The sequence below is a fragment of the Octopus bimaculoides genome, chromosome 29 (genome assembly GCF_046866305.1).
Source record: "Octopus bimaculoides isolate indiv1 chromosome 29, ASM4686630v1, whole genome shotgun sequence".
In the NCBI taxonomy this organism is placed as follows: domain Eukaryota; kingdom Metazoa; phylum Mollusca; class Cephalopoda; order Octopoda; family Octopodidae; genus Octopus; species Octopus bimaculoides.
In genome coordinates, this window is record NC_142956.1 from 17,173,578 (window position 1) to 17,194,006 (window position 20,429).

The 20,429-nt window shown below is 36.7% G+C and overlaps 1 protein-coding gene across 7 annotated transcripts in view; it reads right to left on the minus strand.

The window, feature by feature from the left end:
- Positions 1-20,429, minus strand: part of LOC106876183 (uncharacterized) — a 138,535-nt gene that overhangs the window by 109,724 nt on the left and 8,382 nt on the right. For all 7 annotated transcript variants that reach the window (XR_016238912.1, XM_089344901.1, XM_089344897.1 and 4 more), the window contains exons 3-21: positions 19,969-20,040; positions 19,372-19,443; positions 18,373-18,444; positions 17,362-17,433; positions 15,176-15,247; positions 13,955-14,026; positions 13,529-13,600; positions 12,747-12,818; positions 12,439-12,510; positions 11,642-11,713; positions 11,156-11,227; positions 10,367-10,438; positions 9,872-9,943; positions 9,076-9,147; positions 8,263-8,334; positions 6,269-6,340; positions 4,184-4,255; positions 3,036-3,107; positions 428-499 (exon numbers count right to left, since the gene is read on the minus strand). Coding sequence is in view for 6 of the 7 variants with exons in the window: in XM_089344901.1 (XP_089201027.1) it covers positions 428-499; positions 3,036-3,107; positions 4,184-4,255; positions 6,269-6,340; positions 8,263-8,334; positions 9,076-9,147; positions 9,872-9,943; positions 10,367-10,438; positions 11,156-11,227; positions 11,642-11,713; positions 12,439-12,510; positions 12,747-12,818; positions 13,529-13,600; positions 13,955-14,026; positions 15,176-15,247; positions 17,362-17,433; positions 18,373-18,444; positions 19,372-19,443; positions 19,969-20,040 (1,368 nt within the window). In the remaining variant the exon portion in view is untranslated. The remainder of the gene's footprint in view (positions 1-427; positions 500-3,035; positions 3,108-4,183; positions 4,256-6,268; positions 6,341-8,262; positions 8,335-9,075; positions 9,148-9,871; positions 9,944-10,366; positions 10,439-11,155; positions 11,228-11,641; positions 11,714-12,438; positions 12,511-12,746; positions 12,819-13,528; positions 13,601-13,954; positions 14,027-15,175; positions 15,248-17,361; positions 17,434-18,372; positions 18,445-19,371; positions 19,444-19,968; positions 20,041-20,429) is intronic.

The following is a 20,429-nucleotide window of genomic DNA, read 5'->3' on the forward strand; positions in this document are numbered from 1 at the left end:
GGAGACAAGAAATAATTGTGGGAGTATTGATGATGATGTAGTGGTGCTGAGGATGGGGTGATGTTGTTAAGTTTGATGTTTATGAAAATGATGGGGATTCGCTGCCTTTGTTGTGATGATGAACACGTTATTGATGATGGCGTTGAAGATTGTGTAAGTGTAAAAGAAGACGAAGAAGAAGAAAAAGAAAAGAAGAATGGTGATGGGAGAAGTAGAAGATGAAGAGCAAGTACAAGAAGAAGAACAGGGTGGAGAAGAAATAGCTGGAGAAACAGACAAACTAGAATTACAGAAAGGAAAATAATCAGAAAAATGATGTAGAAGGAAATAAAGGTGACAAAATATAAATTACGTCTTTACAAAGACGTTATAGATTTTTAAAGATACCGTCAAAGATATAATATAAACGTAGGATCACTCAACTTACAGAGTTGTTAAACTGGAAAGATTTCGGAAGGTTTCTGCTTTGATATTCTTAATTGCATTTTCGTTGAAATCCCTGGAACATAAGATTGAGTTAAGAACATTTGTTGAACAAATTTGTGTCTGAAGAATCAGATGATGGAAGAGATGAAGAGTAGAATAATATCATAATGAACTTCACGATGATTTTGCAAATAACGTTGGTTGGAACGGGGGCACTGTGGGAGAGGAGAAGAAATAATTGTGGGAGTGTTGGTGAAGATGTCATGCTGTTGATGATGGGGTGATGTTAATTTTGATCATTGTGAAAATGATGAGGATTCGCAGTTTTTGTGTTGATGAAGAAGATGATATTGTTGATGATGTTCCTTTCAGAAGAAGAAGAAGAAGAAGAAGAAGAAGAAGAAGGTGGTGACAAAAGAGTCTAGGAGGAATGGTCCGGAGTGGATCTGAAGATATTTATTCAGATCAAAGCCCGGAAACGGCAAAAGTTGTAAGGCTGGTGAATTTGAGGAGACTTCCACTCCTCCCGAGTACCATCGGAACATCGGGTGGTTCAAGATTAAGGGTCAGCTGAAATTTGGGGTGGTTCAGGATTAGGGGTTACAATGAGATTTCACCCCTATTGATGAAATACCATTGTAATATTTTTCTTGTCTCATATTTATTATTATTCTTTTCGTAACAGTTCATTCGCTGTTTTATGTAAAATCCCCACTGTCCCCGTCTACTATATTGTCTCCAATACGTCGGCACTAGTGGCCAATATATGAAATTATTATTATTATTATTAATAATAATAATTTTATTATTGTTATTATTATTATTACCATTGCCTTTGCACACCTTCTAAGGCTGGAGATTTAATTTGGTATCAGCTATTCACTACCAGTGAACTAAGGTAACACTTCTTATTTTTCGAGCAACTTCCGGAGTATTCCGGCGGTTCCAAGCAGTGCTGTTTTCTGTAAGTGCTCCAACATTATTGCAGCCCCTATTTATTCCACGTACTTCTCGAGATTCTTGCTCACTGTTCCCAAGGCTAACTACCTCCCCCGACGGTATCGTTAGCCTGTCCTTACACTTGATTTTGCCTCTCTTCAAGACCAACACACCACACTTTCTCAGTCAGAACATCATTCTGATATCAGCACTGAAAGTATACAGCGTATCAACGAGAGAAATGATTTGGGCTTCATCTATGTCATAAAGTTTGAGGTCATCCATGAATAACAAATGGATGACTTTTTGTTGCCGGCTTTTGAATACATACCCAGCTTTTGCGTTCCTCAGAATCAGTGTTAGTGGTATCAAGCACAATAAAAAGATCAGTGGGGACAGGCAGTCCCCTTGGAAGACGCACCTCCTAATTTCTACTGTCCCTAAACCTCTTCCGTATACTGCGAGGTCCGTTCTCCAATTCGCCATCCTTTTCCCAAGCAATCGCTCAACATTCGATGCAATACCGAATAGGTTCTTAATCCAAGAATGTGGAATCATATCGTACGCCTTACGGTAGTCGATCCATAACATAGCTAAGTTACTTTTCTTCCTATTGCAGTCTCAAAGTACCGTTTTGTCTATCAAGAGTTGATCCTTGGTACGTCTGCACTTACGCTTGCAACACTTCTGCTCGTGTGGCAGGACTCCAATTTTTTCCAGATGTTCGTACATTGAGTGGTCCAGACAATAACTTCCACATAAGTGGCAAACAGGCTATCGGCCTTTAATTGTCTACCGTATTGCCTTTTTCGATGTTTTTCAGGTACAGCACTGTCCTACCCAATGTCAAACCCTCTGGTGTTGCTTGGTCAGCATTTAACAAGGTGTTGAGCTGCACAGCTATTCGTGCATGACATTCACCAAATCTTTTGATCCAGTAGCCCTGAACTCCATCTGGTCCCGGTGACTTCCAAATGCTCATTTGTTTTTGTTTTTTTTTTTTGCTGATATCCTTCACTTCTCTAACTGAAATAACTAGCTCTGCCTGTTTTGGACAGACTACTGTTTGTTTTGGTTCTTGCAACCATTCAACATCCTTCTTGTGCTCCTTGTCTTTGCTCCAGATGTCACTCCAAAACCTTTGACTTTCATTGTTATCTGGTATCAACTTTTCATCTGTACACTCTCCATTTATTTCTTTATAGAAATAAATGTTTCGCACATGTTTCAGTAAGACAACATGTATAGGAGAAACTGTGCTTTCTATGGCAGTAACATTTCGTTTTCGGGATTATTTTCGTTAGACCGCTTGCTTCAATCTACCACAGGTTCCATTTCCCATTCCATTATTATTATTATCATTATTATTATTATTATTATTATTAGAAGGGGTAGTAGCAGTTGTAGTAGCAATATTTCTTGCTGCCATTGCAGTTACCGCAGTCATTGTTTTTGTTGTAGGAGGAGGGTATAGTGGTGGAAGGGGAGGGAAGAAAGAGGAGGAGGAGAAGAAGAAATGTTCAACGGAAAAGAAATTTTGGCAGACAGAAAGCAACTGAGTGTATATGGTGCGTCAAGGAGGTAGAGAGAAAAAAGAAAGCATGGAAAAGCATGAAATGTTTAGAATTATATTGTCAATAAAAGAGAATCAAAAAGCTAATCTAACTTACAGAGTCTTTAAACTGGGAAGATTTTGAAAAGATCCAACTTCTATTTCATTGATATTGTTATCATAGAACTCTCTGTAACAAAAAAAAAAAGTGAGCCGTGTAAAACTGTACAGAGGTTCGTAATGAAATATAAAATATAATGCCTAAAAATTGAGGAATGTGACGTTGATAATGATGGCGTAGATGCTGATGAAGATGATGATCAAGATGGTCATTGTTGTGGCTGTGATGCTTGTGTTTATGAGGGTGTTGATGGATATGATGACGAGGATGATGGTGTTCGTGTTGAAGATGAGGCTGATGCTGGTGGTAGTGGTAGTGGTGGTGGTGGTGATGGTGGTGGTGATGATGATGATGACGGTGTTCGTGTTGAAGATGAGGCTGATGCTGGTGGTAGTGGTGGTGGTGGTGGTGGTGGTGATGGTGGTGATGATGATGATGATGACGGTGTTCGTGTTGAAGATGAGGCTGATGCTGGTGGTAGTGGTGGTAGTGGTGGTGGTGGTGGTGGTGATGATGATGACGAGGATGATGGTGTTCGTGTTGAAGATGAGGCTGATGCTGGTGGTAGTGGTAGTGGTGGTGGTGGTGATGGTGGTGGTGATGATGATGATGATGATGATGATGACGGTGTTCGTGTTGAAGATGAGGCTGATGCTGGTGGTAGTGGTAGTGGTGGTGGTGGTGGTGATGATGGTGGTGATGGTGACGGTATAGATGATGATGAAGAAGAAGAAGAAGAAGAAAAGTTGGCCCTCGTAAAGAAAAGAGGAATAGAAGATAAATTTTGAAAATGTTGAAAATTTGAAGTAGATTTTAAAAGTAATCGTATGAGTCACCTGGTGTAAACATATACATCTTCGAGGGTTATTGAAAGATATTATTTAGATTCAATCTTCACTTAAATACCGTATGTAATATACATAATACACTCACAGCCATTCATCCATACACAGAGACATATACATGCATGCACTAAATGCTTCCCTTCATGTAACACACTCTCACATATCTCACATCTCAGAAAAGGGCCCACACTCACATTCACATACAGTCACAAAGTATAAAGTGCATCTATACGAAGGCATTACAGATATAGAAAGATATCGTCAAAGAAAGGATATCAACGTAGGTTGATTAAAACTTACAGAGTTGTTAAATTGGAAAGATTTCGGAAGGTTCCTGATTGGATTTTCATAATAAAATTACCGGCAAATTTCCTGAAAAATAACATCGAATTAAGAATATGATTGATCAAATGTGTGACTAAAGAATTGAATGCTAGAAGAGATGGAATGTAGAGTACCATCATGATGAATTTCATGATGAGGCTGTAGATAATTTTGGGCGGTGGGGTTTTGATGATCAGGATGATGTGACAGAGGAGAAGAATTAACTGTGGGTGTACTGCTGATGAGGTAGTGATGCTGATTACAGGGTGATGTTAATTTTGAACATTCTGGAAACGTTGGGGATTCGCTGTCTTTGTGGTGATGATGAATATCATATTAATGATGATGATGATGGCGTTGAAGATGGTGTGTTTAAAAGAAGACGAAGAAGAAAAGCAATAGAATTAGAGGCAGAAGAAGACAACGAAGTAGAAGGAAAGAAGGAAGTAGTAGTAGTAGTAGTAGTAGTAGTAGTAGTAGTAGTAGTAGTAGTAGTAGTAGTAGAAGATGAAGAAGAACGAGAAGAAGAAGAGGAAGGAGAGGGGGAGGATATAGAAGAACAAGCAGGACATTTTTATGCAAACTGTGACAAAAACAACGCATTAGTACACGCGCACTCTCACACTCTGTGAAACACTGACACACAGTCACACACACATGCATTCACTCATACATTTCCCATACTATCATTTTCCAAACTAACTGAATCGTTCACAACTTTGTAATTGGCTGTCATATTCTTGCTCCATCTAGCCAGCAAAGGCTGCATTATTATTATTATTATTGTTGTTATTATTATTATTATTGTTGTTATTATTATTATTATTATTATTCTTTAGTCGTCTTATTTCTATCAGATGCTTTCACTGCTTAACCGAGTGCAGCTCTGTTTGCCTTGGGCTTGTGCTGTGGTTTGTTCTGATGTTCTTATTTTTACGTAGGATGCGTGAAATGCCTAATAGGACTATTTTCAGTATGTTATATATTTTTGTTCGTCCTGGTGTATTTGCCATGTATTTGTCTGAATTTTTTTATGACACATAACACGCCTACGATGATAGGAATTGCTTCTGTTTTTAGACACCACGTTCGGGTTAACTATATATCCGATGTCTTTGTATCTTTGAGAATTTCTCCATTTCTTTTAAAGAAATTTTCTCATCCGTTGGTAGTGATACATCGATTAGAAAGCATTTACTGCTTGATGATCTCTCACAGCTATATCCGCCCTATTGTCCTTAATTTCTCTATCTGTGAAAGGCTCGGCATGCCGCGGGTAAATATGCACTGAGAATGTGGTATCTTAAGATATTCTGCCTAAACGGTAAACTAGTGTAGTCACCGTTTGTCAAACCGGCACTTTTGCAGCTCCTCTCCTTAACTGAACAACAATCCTAGGTCAAGGACGACTGGCATCTATAAAGGGTTAAAGGTGGGAAAAGTACAATGATGCACTCGGAGAGCCTTGGAGGGAGTCAACGAAGTCGAACTGTCCAGTTGTTTCATAGGACCTTTGATCCGGGACGATGGATGACTAGAATTCCTTGGCTTGACAGTGCTACCAAGGAACACTACCGGTTCGAGAACTCTACAAGCCCCGAACTGTTCTCAAAAGAACTTGCCCAAGATGCACACAGAACGAGATAAACGTTCAATGTCATGCATTACAGACCTGTGGAGTTATGTCGAACAGTTGTTGTCGCGTGTTGGATGGATCTGACTATCAGCGGAGTCAATAGTGAAGATCGACACGCCGCCTGCCTTGGCCAGAAAGCGCAGCCAATGTTCCTCTGACTGGTAGCAGTAGCGAAGGAGTTTATGAGTTGGACCAGGTTGCAAGGCCGATTTTTCTCTTCCGCCAATCCCTCATCAACTTTTATAGAATTCTCTTGGAAAGAGGAGGAAGCTGGAGAAAGAAGTGATTCCTGAGGAAATCGACTGATTGTATATTGTGTATATAGTGCGTCAAAGACAGTAAGAAAAAAAGAAAGCATGGAAAGAGATTAAATGTTTAGAATTATATTGTCAATAAGAGAGAAAGAAAAAACTAATGCAACTTACACAGCCATTAAACTGGGAAGATTTTGAAGAGATCCAACTTCTAATTCAGTGATATCATTATTGTACAAATTTCTGTAACAAAAAATAGGGAGCAGTGAAAAAATGCATACAGGTTCGTAATGAAATATAAATTACAATGCCTAAAGATTTGGGAAACATGATGCCGATGATGACGGGGCAGATTTTGTTGATGATGATGATGATGTTGATGGAGGTGGTGGTTGTCGTGGAATTGATTGTGATGTTTCTGATTGTGGTGATGTGATAACTCGGAGGATATGCATGATGCTGTTAGTGTTCACGGGGAGGTTGATGTTGATACTAGTGTTGGTTGAGATGGTGCTGTTAATGATGATGATGATGATGAGGAGGAGGAGGATGACGATGATGATGATTATGAATGTAATGATGTTCATGATGATGGTGATGATGATTATCGTGGTGGTGTTGGTGTTTATGAGAACGATGTTGATGAGGAAAGTTAAGACAATGATGACTTTGACGATGGTGATGGTGAAGAAATATTTTCAGAGAAATAAAGGAAGTAAATGTTTAAGAGTTGGAAGGTTAGATATATTTATATATGAATAAAGTTGCATTAAAAATGAAATTAATAAGCTTGATGGCGGCATTCAAACTTGATCCGTTTTCCTGACTTTTCCGATGGCAGGCATATGTCGATGAATGGCTGAATGACCAAATGGATGCTTCTCTGCTAGTTCCTCAACAGATAAATAGGGATTTTTTCAGCAAGTTTTCGAGGACGTCCTCGTTGAGCTGTACACATCTTCTAGGACAAGGCTCGTCTTCTAGGCTGTAGTCTCCGACTCGGAATTGCAGTAACTCCCATTGAAACTGATTTACGCTTATTGATCGACACACATATAGTGCATTATTATTCATCGTATTTTCATATGCCTTGTTGCCTTTATTGAACTCATAAAGTAAAATCAGTCTAATATGCTCCTTTGTCACTTCCATTATATATTTCGTTTTTGCCCACGGTGGGCTAAACACAGATGGGCCAAACAATGACAGACAATGGGATTAGGTCTATTACATCGACCCCAGTGCATAACTGGTACTTATTTAATCGACCAAGAAAGGATGAAAGGCAGAATTTGAAATCAGAACGTAACGGCAGACGAAAAAGCGCTAAGCATTTTGCCCGGTGTCCTAAGGATTCTGCTAGATCGCCGCCTAGCGTTGAAAATAAATAAATTTTAATATCGAAATGCACTCTTCGAAAGTTGCACTAAGAATAAGTGTAATATGAATTTACTACCTAGTTTTATAGTACGGTGATGCCGATGTTGGGTATGGCGGTAATGATAAATGTGGTGTTACCAGTAACATAGGTATAAGTTACGATATTTATGGCGATGATGATAATCTTCTTCAGGAGCATAACGATCCCGATGAAGATTTTGATGAGGAAAATGAAGAAGAGTTATATTACGTAGATGTTGACGGTGATGAATGAAGAAGAGGAAGTGGAAGATGTTTTACGTAAGACAAATATTTAAGAAACAAACAAATGAAAGAGCGGGAGGGGGAAGAGAAAGAGGGGAGGAAGAATGTGATGGGGCGGACGATGACAAGGAGGAGGAGAGAAGAAAAAAGATATGTTCAAGTAGCAGAAGTTGCGAAAGAATACAACAGAATTTGATGATGAAGAAGAGAAATAGGACAAAGAACGTGAAGAAAAAGTCAGTGTAGAAGGAAAAAGAGGTGAAGAAGAAGAAGAAAAAGAAAAAAAGAAGAAGAAGAAGAAGGGAGGAAGATGAGAGGAATAAAAAGTACAAGAAGTGGAATATGGCAAAGAAATAGGTGGAGAATCGGAGAATTCAGAATTAAAGACAAGAAAATAAGCAGAAAAATTATGTAGAAGGGGATGATGATGACAAAATATAAATTGCGTCTTTACAAAGACATTACAGATTTTGAAAGATATCGTCAAAGAAATGCTATAAACGTAGATTGATTCAACTTACAGAGTTGTTAAACTGGAAAGATTTCGGAAGGTTCCTGCTTTGATTTTCATAATTGCATTACTGTACAACTTCCTGGAAAATAACATTGAGTTAAGAACATTTGTTGAACAAATTTGTGTCTGAAGAATTGGATGATGGAAGAGATAAAAAGTAGATTAACATGATGATGAACATCATGATGATGTTGTAGATAACATTGGATTGGATGGGGTCAGTGATGTGTATGAGAAGAAATAATTGTGGGAATGTATATGATGATGTTATGATGTTGATAATGGGGTACTGCTAATTTTGATCATTGTGAAAATGATGAGGATTCGCAGCTTTTGTGGTGATGAAGAATATGATATTGTTGATGTTCGTGGTGATGGTTTCTGTTGGCGATGATTTTGGTGGGGTTTATGATTGTGTATGTGGAAAGAACAAGAAGACGAAGAAGAAAATGAAGAACAACAACAAGGAGGCGGAGAAGAAGAAGAAGAAGAAGAAGAAAAGGAATGGTTACATAAACACAGAATAGTATTGCACATAATGACTGATGGAAAAATTCAGCATTCTTCCGATTGTGGAGAAATTAGTCATACATAAAAACAGACACTGATATTTACACACACACACACACACACACGTACACACACATGTTTACACACACACGCTTCTCAGACATTCAGAGAAATGCACATTCCTGTGGAAAGCGACTGAGTGTATATAGTGTGTCAAGGAAAATGACGGGAAAAAGAAAGCATGGAAAGACATTAAATGTTTAGAATTATATTATCAATAAAAGAGAATCAAAAAAGTAATGCAACTTACAGAGTCTTTAAACTGGGAAGATCTTGAAAAGATCCAACTTCTAATTCACTGATATCATTATAGTATAAATCTCTGTAGCAAAAAAAAAACAAAAAAAAACATGAGCGTTGAAAAAATGTACAGATGTTCGTAACGTATTATAAAATATAATGCTTAAAAATTGAGGAAAGTAACGTTAATAATGATGCAGTAGTTGAGGATGTTGATGATCATGATGATGGTGGTGGTGGTGGTGGTTATGATACTGAGGTTGATGAGAAAAGTTACGGTAATGATGATTTTTATGATGGTGATAGTAAAGAAGAAGAAGAAGAAGAAGAAGAAGAAGAAGAAGAAGAAGAAGAAGAAGAAGAAGAAGAAGAAGAAGCAGAAGAAAAAGAAGTAAAAGAAGAAAAGGAAGAAGAGAAAAATAGCATCCTCAAAAATAATAACATCAACAAAAACAACTGGAACCGTTAAAGCATATTTTTTAAAATAAGCGAATGAATCACCTAGAGCGAAAATATACATCTACAAGGGTTATTCAAGGATGTTATTTCGCTTCGATCTTCAGTTAAACACCGTATGTAATATACGTACATTCACAACCATTCATCCATACGGATAGATATAAACATGCAAGCAGTAAATGTTTTCCCTCAAGTAACACGCTCCCATATATCTCAGATCTCAGAAAGGCCTCCAAATTCACATTCACATACATTCACTAAATATAAATTGCATCTATACAAAGATATTACAGGTTTACAAAGATATCGCCAAAGAAATATTATAAACGTAGGTTGATTCAACTTACAGAGTTGTTAAACTGGAAAGATTTCTGAAGGTGTTTGCTTTGATTTTCATAATATAATTAACGGACAATTCCCTGAAATATAACATTGAGATAAGAACATTAATGGATTACATTTGTTACTAAAGAATTGGAGAATGGACGACATTGAATGCAGATAACCATCACGTTGAAATTCAGAAGCTCACAAACGAGAAAATTTATTGAAACGTATGTATAGAAAGACGGTTGTGGGATCTTAATTAATGTAAGGGAAGACAGTAGAGAATTAGAAGGATATCCTCAATGAAATACTATCAAATAAGATTGATTCAACTTACAGAGTTCACACACACACGCTCCTCAGACATTCACAGAGAAATGCACATTCCTGTGGAAAGCGACTGAGTGTATATAGTGTGTCAAGGAAAGTGACGGGAAAAAGAAAGCATGGAAAGACATTAAATATTTAGAATTATATTATCAATAAAAGAGAATCAAAAAAGTAATACAACTTACAGAGTCTTTAAACTGGGAAGATCTTGAAAAGATCCAACTTCTAATTCACTGATATCATTATAGTATAAATCTCTGTAGCAAAAAAAAAACAAAAAAAAACATGAGCGTTGAAAAAATGTACAGATGTTCGTAACGTATTATAAAATATAATGCTTAAAAATTGAGGAAAGTAACGTTAATAATGATGCAGTAGTTGAGGATGTTGATGATCATGATGATGGTGGTGGTGGTGGTGGTTATGATACTGAGGTTGATGAGAAAAGTTACGGTAATGATGATTTTTATGATGGTGATAGTAAAGAAGAAGAAGAAGAAGAAGAAGAAGAAGAAGAAGAAGAAGAAGAAGAAGAAGAAGAAGAAGCAGAAGAAAAAGAAGTAAAAGAAGAAAAGGAAGAAGAGAAAAATAGCATCCTCAAAAATAATAACATCAACAAAAACAACTGGAACCGTTAAAGCATATTTTTAAAAATAAGCGAATGAATCACCTAGAGCGAAAATATACATCTACAAGGGTTATTCAAGGATGTTATTTTGCTTCGATTTCAGTTAAACACCGTATGTAATATACATACACTCACAACCATTCATCCATACGGAGAGACATACACATGCATGCAGTAAATGTCTTCCCTCAAGTAACACGCTCCCATATATCTCAGATCTCAGAAAGTCCTCCAAATTTACATTCACTTACATTCACTAAATATAAATTCCATCTATACAAAGATATTACAGGTTTACAAAGATATCGCCAAAGAAATATTATAAACGTAGGTAGATTCAACTTACAGAGTTGTTAAACTGGAAAGATTTCCGAAGGTGTCTGCTTTGATTTTCATAATATTATTAGCGGACAATTTCCTGAAATATTACATTGAGTTAAGAACATTTATGGATTACATTTGTGACTAAAGAATTTGAGAATGGAAGACATTGAATGCAGATAACCATCACGTTGAAATTCAGAAGCTCACAAACCATAAGACGTATGTATAGAAAGTCGGTTGTGGGATCTTAAATTGACGTACGGGATGACAGTAGAGAATTAGAAGGATATCCTCAATGAAATACTATCAAATAAGATTGATTCAACTTACAGAGTTCACACACACACGCTCCTCAGACATTCACAGAGAAATGCACATTCCTGTGGAAAGCGACTGAGTGTATATAGTGTGTCAAGGAAAGTGACGGGAAAAAGAAAGCATGGAAAGACATTAAATATTTAGAATTATATTATCAATAAAAGAGAATCAAAAAAGTAATGCAACTTACAGAGTCTTTAAACTGGGAAGATCTTGAAAAGATCCAACTTCTAATTCACTGATATCATTATTGTACAAATCTCTATAGCAAAAAAAAAACAAAAAACATGAGCGGAGAAAAAATGCTTAAAAATTGAGGAAAGTAACGTTAATAATGATGCAGTAGATGATGATGATGATGGTGTTGGTTGTCGTGGTGTCGGCTGTGAGGTTTGTGATGGTGTTTATGGATTTAATGATAATTCGGAGAAAAAGGGTGATGGTGTTAGTGTTCATGTTCAAGATGATGTGATGATGGTGGTGGTGGGGATGATGATGATTATGATCATTATGAAGATAATTATTTTGATGATGCTAATGATGATCATGATCATAATGATAAGAAGAAGAAATAAAGGAAGAAAGGGAAGAAGAGAAAATATAGCATCTTCAAAAATAATAACATCAACAAAAACAACTAGAACCGTTAAAGCATATTTTTAAAAATAAGCGAATGAATCACCTAGAGCGAAAATATACATCTACAAGGGTTATTCAAGGATGTTATTTCGCTTCGATCTTCAGTTAAACACCGTATGTAATATACATACACTCACAACCATTCATCCATACGGAGAGACATACACATGCATGCAGTAAATGTCTTCCCTCAAGTAACACGCTCCCATATATCTCAGATCTCAGAAAGTCCTCCAAATTTACATTCACTTACATTCACTAAATATAAATTCCATCTATACAAAGATATTACAGGTTTACAAAGATATCGCCAAAGAAATATTATAAACGTAGGTAGATTCAACTTACAGAGTTGTTAAACTGGAAAGATTTCCGAAGGTGTTTGCTTTGATTTTCATAATATTATTAGAGGACAATTCCCTGAAATATAACATTGAGATAAGAACATTTATGGATTACATTTGTGACTAAAAAATTTGAGAATGGAAGAGATGGAATGTAGGTAACCATCACGTTGAAATTCAGAAGCTCACAAACCATAAGACGTATGTATAGAAAGTCGGTTGTGGGATCTTAAATTGACGTACGGGATGACAGTAGAGAATTAGAAGGATATCCTCAATGAAATACTATCAAATAAGATTGATTCAACTTACAGAGTTGTTAAACTGGAAAGATTTTTGAAGGTTCCTGCTTGGATTTCCTTGATTTCGTTATTACCCAATTTCCTGGAACATAAAATTGAGTTAAGAACATCTATGGAACAAATGTGTGAGAGAATATTTGATATTATGTCTACAGAACTAGATAATGGAAGAGATGGAATGTAGCTTACTATCATGACGAGGTTCTAGATGGTGTTGTGCAATGAGGGCAGTGACGAATATGAGGATGAGGCAGAGAAGAAATTAATGTGGGAGTAATGATGATGATGGTGATGATGAGGAGGATGAGGATGATATGATCCTGAAGATGTAGGATGATATGATCCTGAAGATGTCGAACAGTTGTTGTCGCGTGTTGGATGGATCTGACTATCGGCGGAGTCAATAGTGAAGATCGACACGCCACCTGCCTTGGCCAGAAAGCGCAGCCAATGTTCCTCTGACTGGTAGCAGTAGCGAAGGAGTTTATGAGTTGGACCAGGTCGCAAGGCCTGAACACCGATTTTTCTCTTCCGCCAATCCCTCATCAACTTTTATAGAATTCTCTTTGAAAGAAGATGAAGCTGGAGAAAGAAGTGATGCCCCTAGTGCATTTTCAGAAATTACTGTCAGTTTATAAGGAAATGCATATTATTCCTGAGGCAATCGACAGATTGTATATTTTGTATATAGTGCGTCAACGAGAGTGAGGAAAAAAAGAAAGCATGGAAAGAGATTAAATGTTTAGGATTATATTGTCAATAAGAGAGAAAGAAAAAACTAATGAAACTTACAGAGTCGTTAAACTGGGAAGAGTTTGAAGAGATCCAACTTCTAATTCATTGATTTCATTATTATACAACTCTCTGTAACAAAAAATAGGGAATAGTGAAAAAATGTATATAAGTTCGTAATGAAATATAAAATAGAACTACATGCAGTGAAAAGCATGTAAAAAAATATGTAGAAGAGGAGGATAAAGTAGAAGTAGAAGTAGGAGGGAAATGATGTGGAGGAAGAGTAGTAGGAGGAGGGGGAGGAGGAGGAGGAGGAGGGGCGGAAGAAGTAAAAGAACAAAGTGGAGAAGAAATGGCAGAAAAGGAAGGACTACAACTACAGACGGGAAAAGAAGCAGAAAAAGACACATCTATAGAAAGACATTACAGATTTAGAACGATATCCCCAAAGAAATACTATAAACGTAGGTTGATTCAACTTACAGATTTGTCAAACTGGAAAGATTTTCGAAGGTCCCTGCTTTGATTTTCTTAATTTCATTAACGTACAATTTCCTGGAATATAACATTAAGAACATTTATTGAACAAATTTGTGACTAAAGAATTGGATGATGGAAGAGATGAAAAGTAGATTAACATCTTGAACTTTATAATGATGATGAGGATACTGTTGTGTGTGGTGGGGACTGTGATGAGAATGATGATGTGGCAGAGGAGAAGAAATGATTGTGGGAGTGTATATGATGATGTTATGAGGATGATGATGGGGGTGATGTTAATTTTGATCCTTGTGAAAGTGATGAGGATTTTCTAGTTTTTGTTGTGATGAAGAATATGATATTGATGATGATGTTGGTGGAGAGGTTTTCTGTTGGTGATGATGTTGATGACGTTGGTGATTTTTCATGTGTAAAAGAAGAAGAAGAAGAAGAAGAAGAAGAAGAAGAAGAAGAAGAAGAAGAAGTCCTATGGTGTTTATTTTGTAATAGTTTTGTAGCTGTACTAGGCCTGTACCACCTTCTGTACGTTGCGCTGTATATATAACCTTTGTATGGCTGATGTTCAGTGGTGCATCCTAATTCCTGACATTATTTTCTTTGTTTTCTGTGTGTTTTGATTGGTTCATTCAGAATCCAGTTAATGATACTGCAACTGAATCTTTTAGAGGAAGGAGGAGGAAGATGTAGTGGGAGAAGGAGGAGGAAAAGAAATGCTCAACAGAAAAGATCTTTCGCGTTTGGGAGTAAATGAAGAAGAAATAGAAAAGTGTAAAATAAATTACTCTGAGTATAAACATAAATAATGTCATTCACAATTTATAATTAGAACGGAAATCCATGAATGGTAATCAGCGTTCATCGAGATGTAAATATAATAAATAATATACAAAAGGATATACAAATGAAGTCGATACACTCGTATACATTCACTCAGACTGAAAAACACAGATTGACATATGCACATACATACACAAAATCATCTATATTAATTATAACAATACCACACAGTGATACTCACACAAACACACACTCACACACGTACTCCTTCTCAGACATTCACAAAGAATTGCATATTCCTGTGGAAAGCAACTGAATGTATATAGTGAGTCAAGGAGAGTGAGAGAAAAAAGAAAGCATGGGAAGACATTAAATGTTTATAATTATATTATGAATAAAAGAGAGTCAAAAACTAATGCGACTTACAGAGTTATTAGACTGGGAAGATTTTGAAAAGATCCAACTTCTAATTCATTGATAGCATTATTATTCAAAGTTCTGTAATAAAAAGTGAGACGTGAAAAAATGTATACAGGGTCGTAATGCAATATAATGCCTAAAAATTTAGGCAAGTAATCGCTGATGATGACGGGGTTGATGATGATCTTGATTATGATGGTGGTGGTTGCTGTCGTGGTGATGGTGGTGGTTGCTGTCGTGGTGATGGTTGTGATAATTCGGAGGATGAGGATGATGGTGATATTGTTCATGTTGATACTCATGCTTATCATGGTGGTGATGATGATGATGATGATGATGAGGGGGGGGAGGAGGAGGAGGAGGAGGAGGAGGATAAAAATGTTGATGATTGTGGTAGTGGTGGTGCGTATGGTATTCTGAGAATGATGTTGATGAGGAACGTTATGGCAATGATGATTTTGATAATGGTGAGTGTGAAGAAATTACGTAGCTGGAAATATATAAATTAAACGGTTAAGTGTTGGAAGGTTTAGAGATATTTATATATGATTAAAGTTGCTTAAAAAATACAATTACAAGATTGATGTGTGTCATTCCACGTTGATCCAGTGCTAAACGCAGTAAGTGTTATATAATCATGAATACAAGTTGATGCACTAGTATTGAACCACCCCCTTACACGAAACATAAACATATGCATACACATACATAAAATATGTTGCTTGAACAATCATATGTACAAACACACACACTCATGTGGTGGTGGTGGTGGTTTTGGTGGTGGTAGTGGTGGTGTTGCTGCTGCTGCTGATGATGATGATTGTGGTGTTGGGGACGATGACGGTGGTGGTGATAGTGGATATAATGAGAAGGCCGTGGAGGACGGGTAGGATATATTTAATGCTAATAATGATGATAAAAACTAATGCTGATTATGGTGGTGATGATGAAAACGGTGTTGCCAGTAATAAATGTATTGACGACGATAATTATGGTGAAGATAATTCTTGTGATGAGCAAAACGATCCTGATTAAGATTCTGATGACCAAGATGAAGAACAGCTTGATCAAGAAGATGCTGGCAGTGATGAACGAAAAAGATGAAGTTGAAGACGTTTTACATACGACAAATATCTAAGAAACAAACAAATGAAAGAGCGGGAACGCAAATGCAAAAGAAATCTGGAAGAAGTACGAGAATAGAAGGGAATGAAGAAAACGAAGTAAAAGAAGGTGGAGGAGGAAGAAAATGAGGGGGGGAAGAGATGGGAATGAGGCAGACGACGAAGTGAGAAGAAATTGGAGAAACAGAGAAGAGAAAGAAAAGCACAAGTAACAAATTTTGAACATTTTGGAAATGTTGGGGATTCGCTGTCTTTGTGGTGATGATGAATATGATATTAATGATGATGATGATGATGATGACGGCGTTGAAGATGGTGCGTTTAAAAGAAGATGAAGAAGAAAAAAGTAATAGAATCAGAGGCAGAAGACGACGACGAAGTAGAAGGAAAGAAGGTAGTAGTAGTAGTAGTAGTAGTAGTAGTAGTAGTAGTAGTAGTAGTAGTAGTAGTAGTGGTTGTGGTGGTAGTAGTAGTAGTAGTAGTAGTGGTGGTGGTGGTGGTGGTAGTGGTGGTGGTAGTAGTAGTAGTAGTGGTGGTGGTGGTGGTGGTAGTAGTAGTAGTGGTGGTGGTGGTGGTGGTGGTGGTGGTGGTAGTGGTGGTGGTAGTAGTAGTAGTAGTAGTGGTGGTGGTGGTGGTGGTGTTAGTAGTAGTAGTGGCAGCAGCAGCATTACCTGTAGTAGTAAAAAAAGAGAGAGGAAAGAAGAAGAGGCAGAACAAGAATATGACCAAGGAGAATAAGCGTATGAATCATCTGGCGCGAAACATAAGGGGTTTCGATTCTCAATTAAACTCCGTGTGTAATACACATACATACACGCACATCCATAAATCCATACACAGAGACATACACAGAGACATACACAGAGACATACACAGAGACATACACATGCATGCACTGAATGCCTCTCCTCAGGTATCACGCTCCTATATGCCTCACATCTCAGAAATGAGCCCACAATCATATTCACACACATTCACAAAATATGAATTGCATCTATACAAAAGACATTACAGACTTAGAAAGATATCATCGACGAAATACTATAAACGTAGGTTGATTCAACTTACAGTATTATTAAACTGGAAAGATTTCGGAAGGTTTCTGCTTTGATTTTCTTAATTTTATTACCGCTCAAACCCCTGGAACATAAAATTGAGTTAAGAACATTTATGGAAGAAATATGTGCCTAAACAATTGGATTATGGAAGAGATGAACAAATACGTTAATATCATGAGAGCTTCATGATGATGTTGTAAATAATATTGGGTAGTGATGAGTATGATGATATGGCAGAGTAAAAGAAATTACTGCGGGGCTGTTGATGATGATATTATGATGCTGATGATGGGGGTGATTTTGGTAATTTTGTTAATTGTGAAAATGATGCTGATTCGCAGTCCTTGTTGTGATGATGAATATGATAATGACGTTGAAGATTGTGTATATTTGAAATGATAATAATAATAAGAAGAAAACACGAAAAAGAACAGGAGGATCAGATGAAGGAGAAGGTAAAGAAAAGGAAGACGAAGAAGAAGGAAGGGAAGAAGAATGAGGATAATGGTGAGGGTAATGATGACGAGGATGAAGTCCTAAGATATTATGATGGTGTCGATGGGGAGTGGAATTTCAGAGGACGGGAAGAAGAAGTAGACGAGGAAGAAGAAGGATAGAATAAGAAAGGCAACAACAACAAAAAAGAATGTTTTAATATTAGCGTATGAAACATCTAGGGCTAAATATACAACTACAAGAGTTATTCAAGAATGTTATTTAGTGTCTATATAAAGGTGAACACCATGCGTAATGTACACACGTGTTAATACACTCGTATATACTCATCTGTACACATTGACATGCACAAGCTTACACTAAACGCTTCCTCTTATGTATCAGGTTCCCATTTATCCAATATCTTAGAAATGGGGCCACACTCACATTCACAGACGTTCACGAACAATAAAACGCATGTATAGAAAGACGGTTGTAGAAGCTTAAATTGATGTACGGGAAGACATTACAGAATTATAAAGATATCGTCAACGAAATAATATAAAATAGAATTGATACAACTTACAGAGTTGTTAAACTGGAAAGATTTTGGAAAGTTCCAGCAATAATTTCTTTGATTTCGTTATCACCCAAATTCCTGGAACATAAAATTGAGTTAAGAAGAACATTTATGGAAAACATTTGTGAGAGAATATTTAATATTATGTCTACAAAACTGGATGAAAGAAGAGATGGACTGTAGAATTACTATCAAGATGAACCTCAAGATGTTGGATAGGTATGGAAGTAGAAATGAATATGATGATGAGGCAGAGAAGAAAATATTGTGAGAGTGTTGATGACGTTGATGAGGAGGAGGTGGAGGAAGAAGAAGAAGAAGAAGAAGAAGAAGAAGAAGAAGAAGAAGAAGAAGAAGAAGAAGAAGAAGAAGAAGAAGAAGAAGAAGAAGAAGAAGGGGAAGGAGCAGGGGGAGGGGAGGGAGGGGAGGAGGAGGAGGAGGAGAAGAAGAAGAAAAGGAAGAAGAAGAAGAAGAAGAAGAAGAAGAAGAAGAAGAAGAAGAAGAAGAAGAAGGATCGATGGCGGAAGAATCATAAGGAGAGAAATAGGATAGGATGAAGAAGAACCAGGAGGAGATGCAGAAAACAAAGAACAACAGCAACAACAAGCAAATGATGTAGAAGTAGAACAGAAGAAGAAGAAGAAGAAAAAGAAAAAAAGAAGTAGAACAGAAGAAGAAGAAGAAAAAGGAGAAATAGAAGAAAAGCCAGCAAAACAACTTGTAAAGAATTTGCTAAGCGTATGAGTCATCTGGGGGTTGAGGTAAACACCGTACGTAATATATACACATGTTAATACACTTATCCATACACATAGACATAAAGCATAAATTAGAGGCTTCCCCTGAAGTATCACGCTCCTATATATATACTATATCTCAGAAAAACAATAAAAAGAATCTCTAGACACACGGGTGTGGGAGCTTAAATTAAAGTATGGGTAGACATGGCAGATTTAGAAAGACATTGTCAATGAAATAGTATAAAAGAAGATTTATTCAACTTACAGAGTTGTTAAATTTGAAAGAATTTGGAAGGTTCCGGTTTCGATTTCTTTGATATTGTTTTTACTTAAATCCCTGGAGCGAAAAAATTGAGTTGAGAAGAACATTTATGGAACAAATGTGTGAGAGAATATTAAACATTATGACTAAAGAATTGGAAGATAGAAGAGACGAAAAGTATATTACGATATTTTCGATAATGTTGGTTAGGTGTAGGTTGAAGTAGCAGAAGTAGACGAAGAAAGAATTTGTTTCGATGTTAGCGTATGAATCATCTGGGGCTAAAAATAGGATGCTATTTAGCGTCTATCGAGGTAAACCATGTGTAATGTGACACACATGTTAATACACGCGTTTATACTCATTCGTACACATAGACATACACAGGCATACACTAAATGCTTCCCCTCAAGTATGACACTCCCATATATCCCATATCTTACAAATGGACCCACACTCAAATTCACAGAATTTCACGAAAAATATGACGCAAATATAGAAAGACGATTGTGGGAGCTTAAATAGATGTACGGGAAGACATTATAGAAGTAGAAAAATATCGTCAGCGAAATAATATAAAATAAGATTGATTCAACTTACAGAATTGTTAAACTCGAAAGATTTTGAAAGGTTTCTGCATTGATTTCCAGAATATCGTTGTCACGTAAATCCCTGCAATGTAAAATTGAATTAAGTAGAACATTTCAGGAACAAATGTGTCGGAGAATATGTAATATTTTGCCAAAAGAATTGGATGGTGGAAGAGAGGAAATGTAGATTACCATTATGATGAACTTCAGGAACAACAACTATAACAACAGTAACAGCAACAACAAGCAACAGTAGAAGAATAGAAAAGAAATGTTTGGTGAAGAAGAGGAGGAAAGAGAAGAAAAAGTATCGGAGTTGGAAGATGCATAAGGAGAAAAAGAAGATAGGATGAAGAAGAATCAGACGGAGATGAAGAAGGAAGATAAGAAAAGGAAAAACGACTGGAAACACAAGCAGAAGATGTTGAAGTAGAAAATAATAAGTCGTAGAAGAACAGGACGAAGGAAATG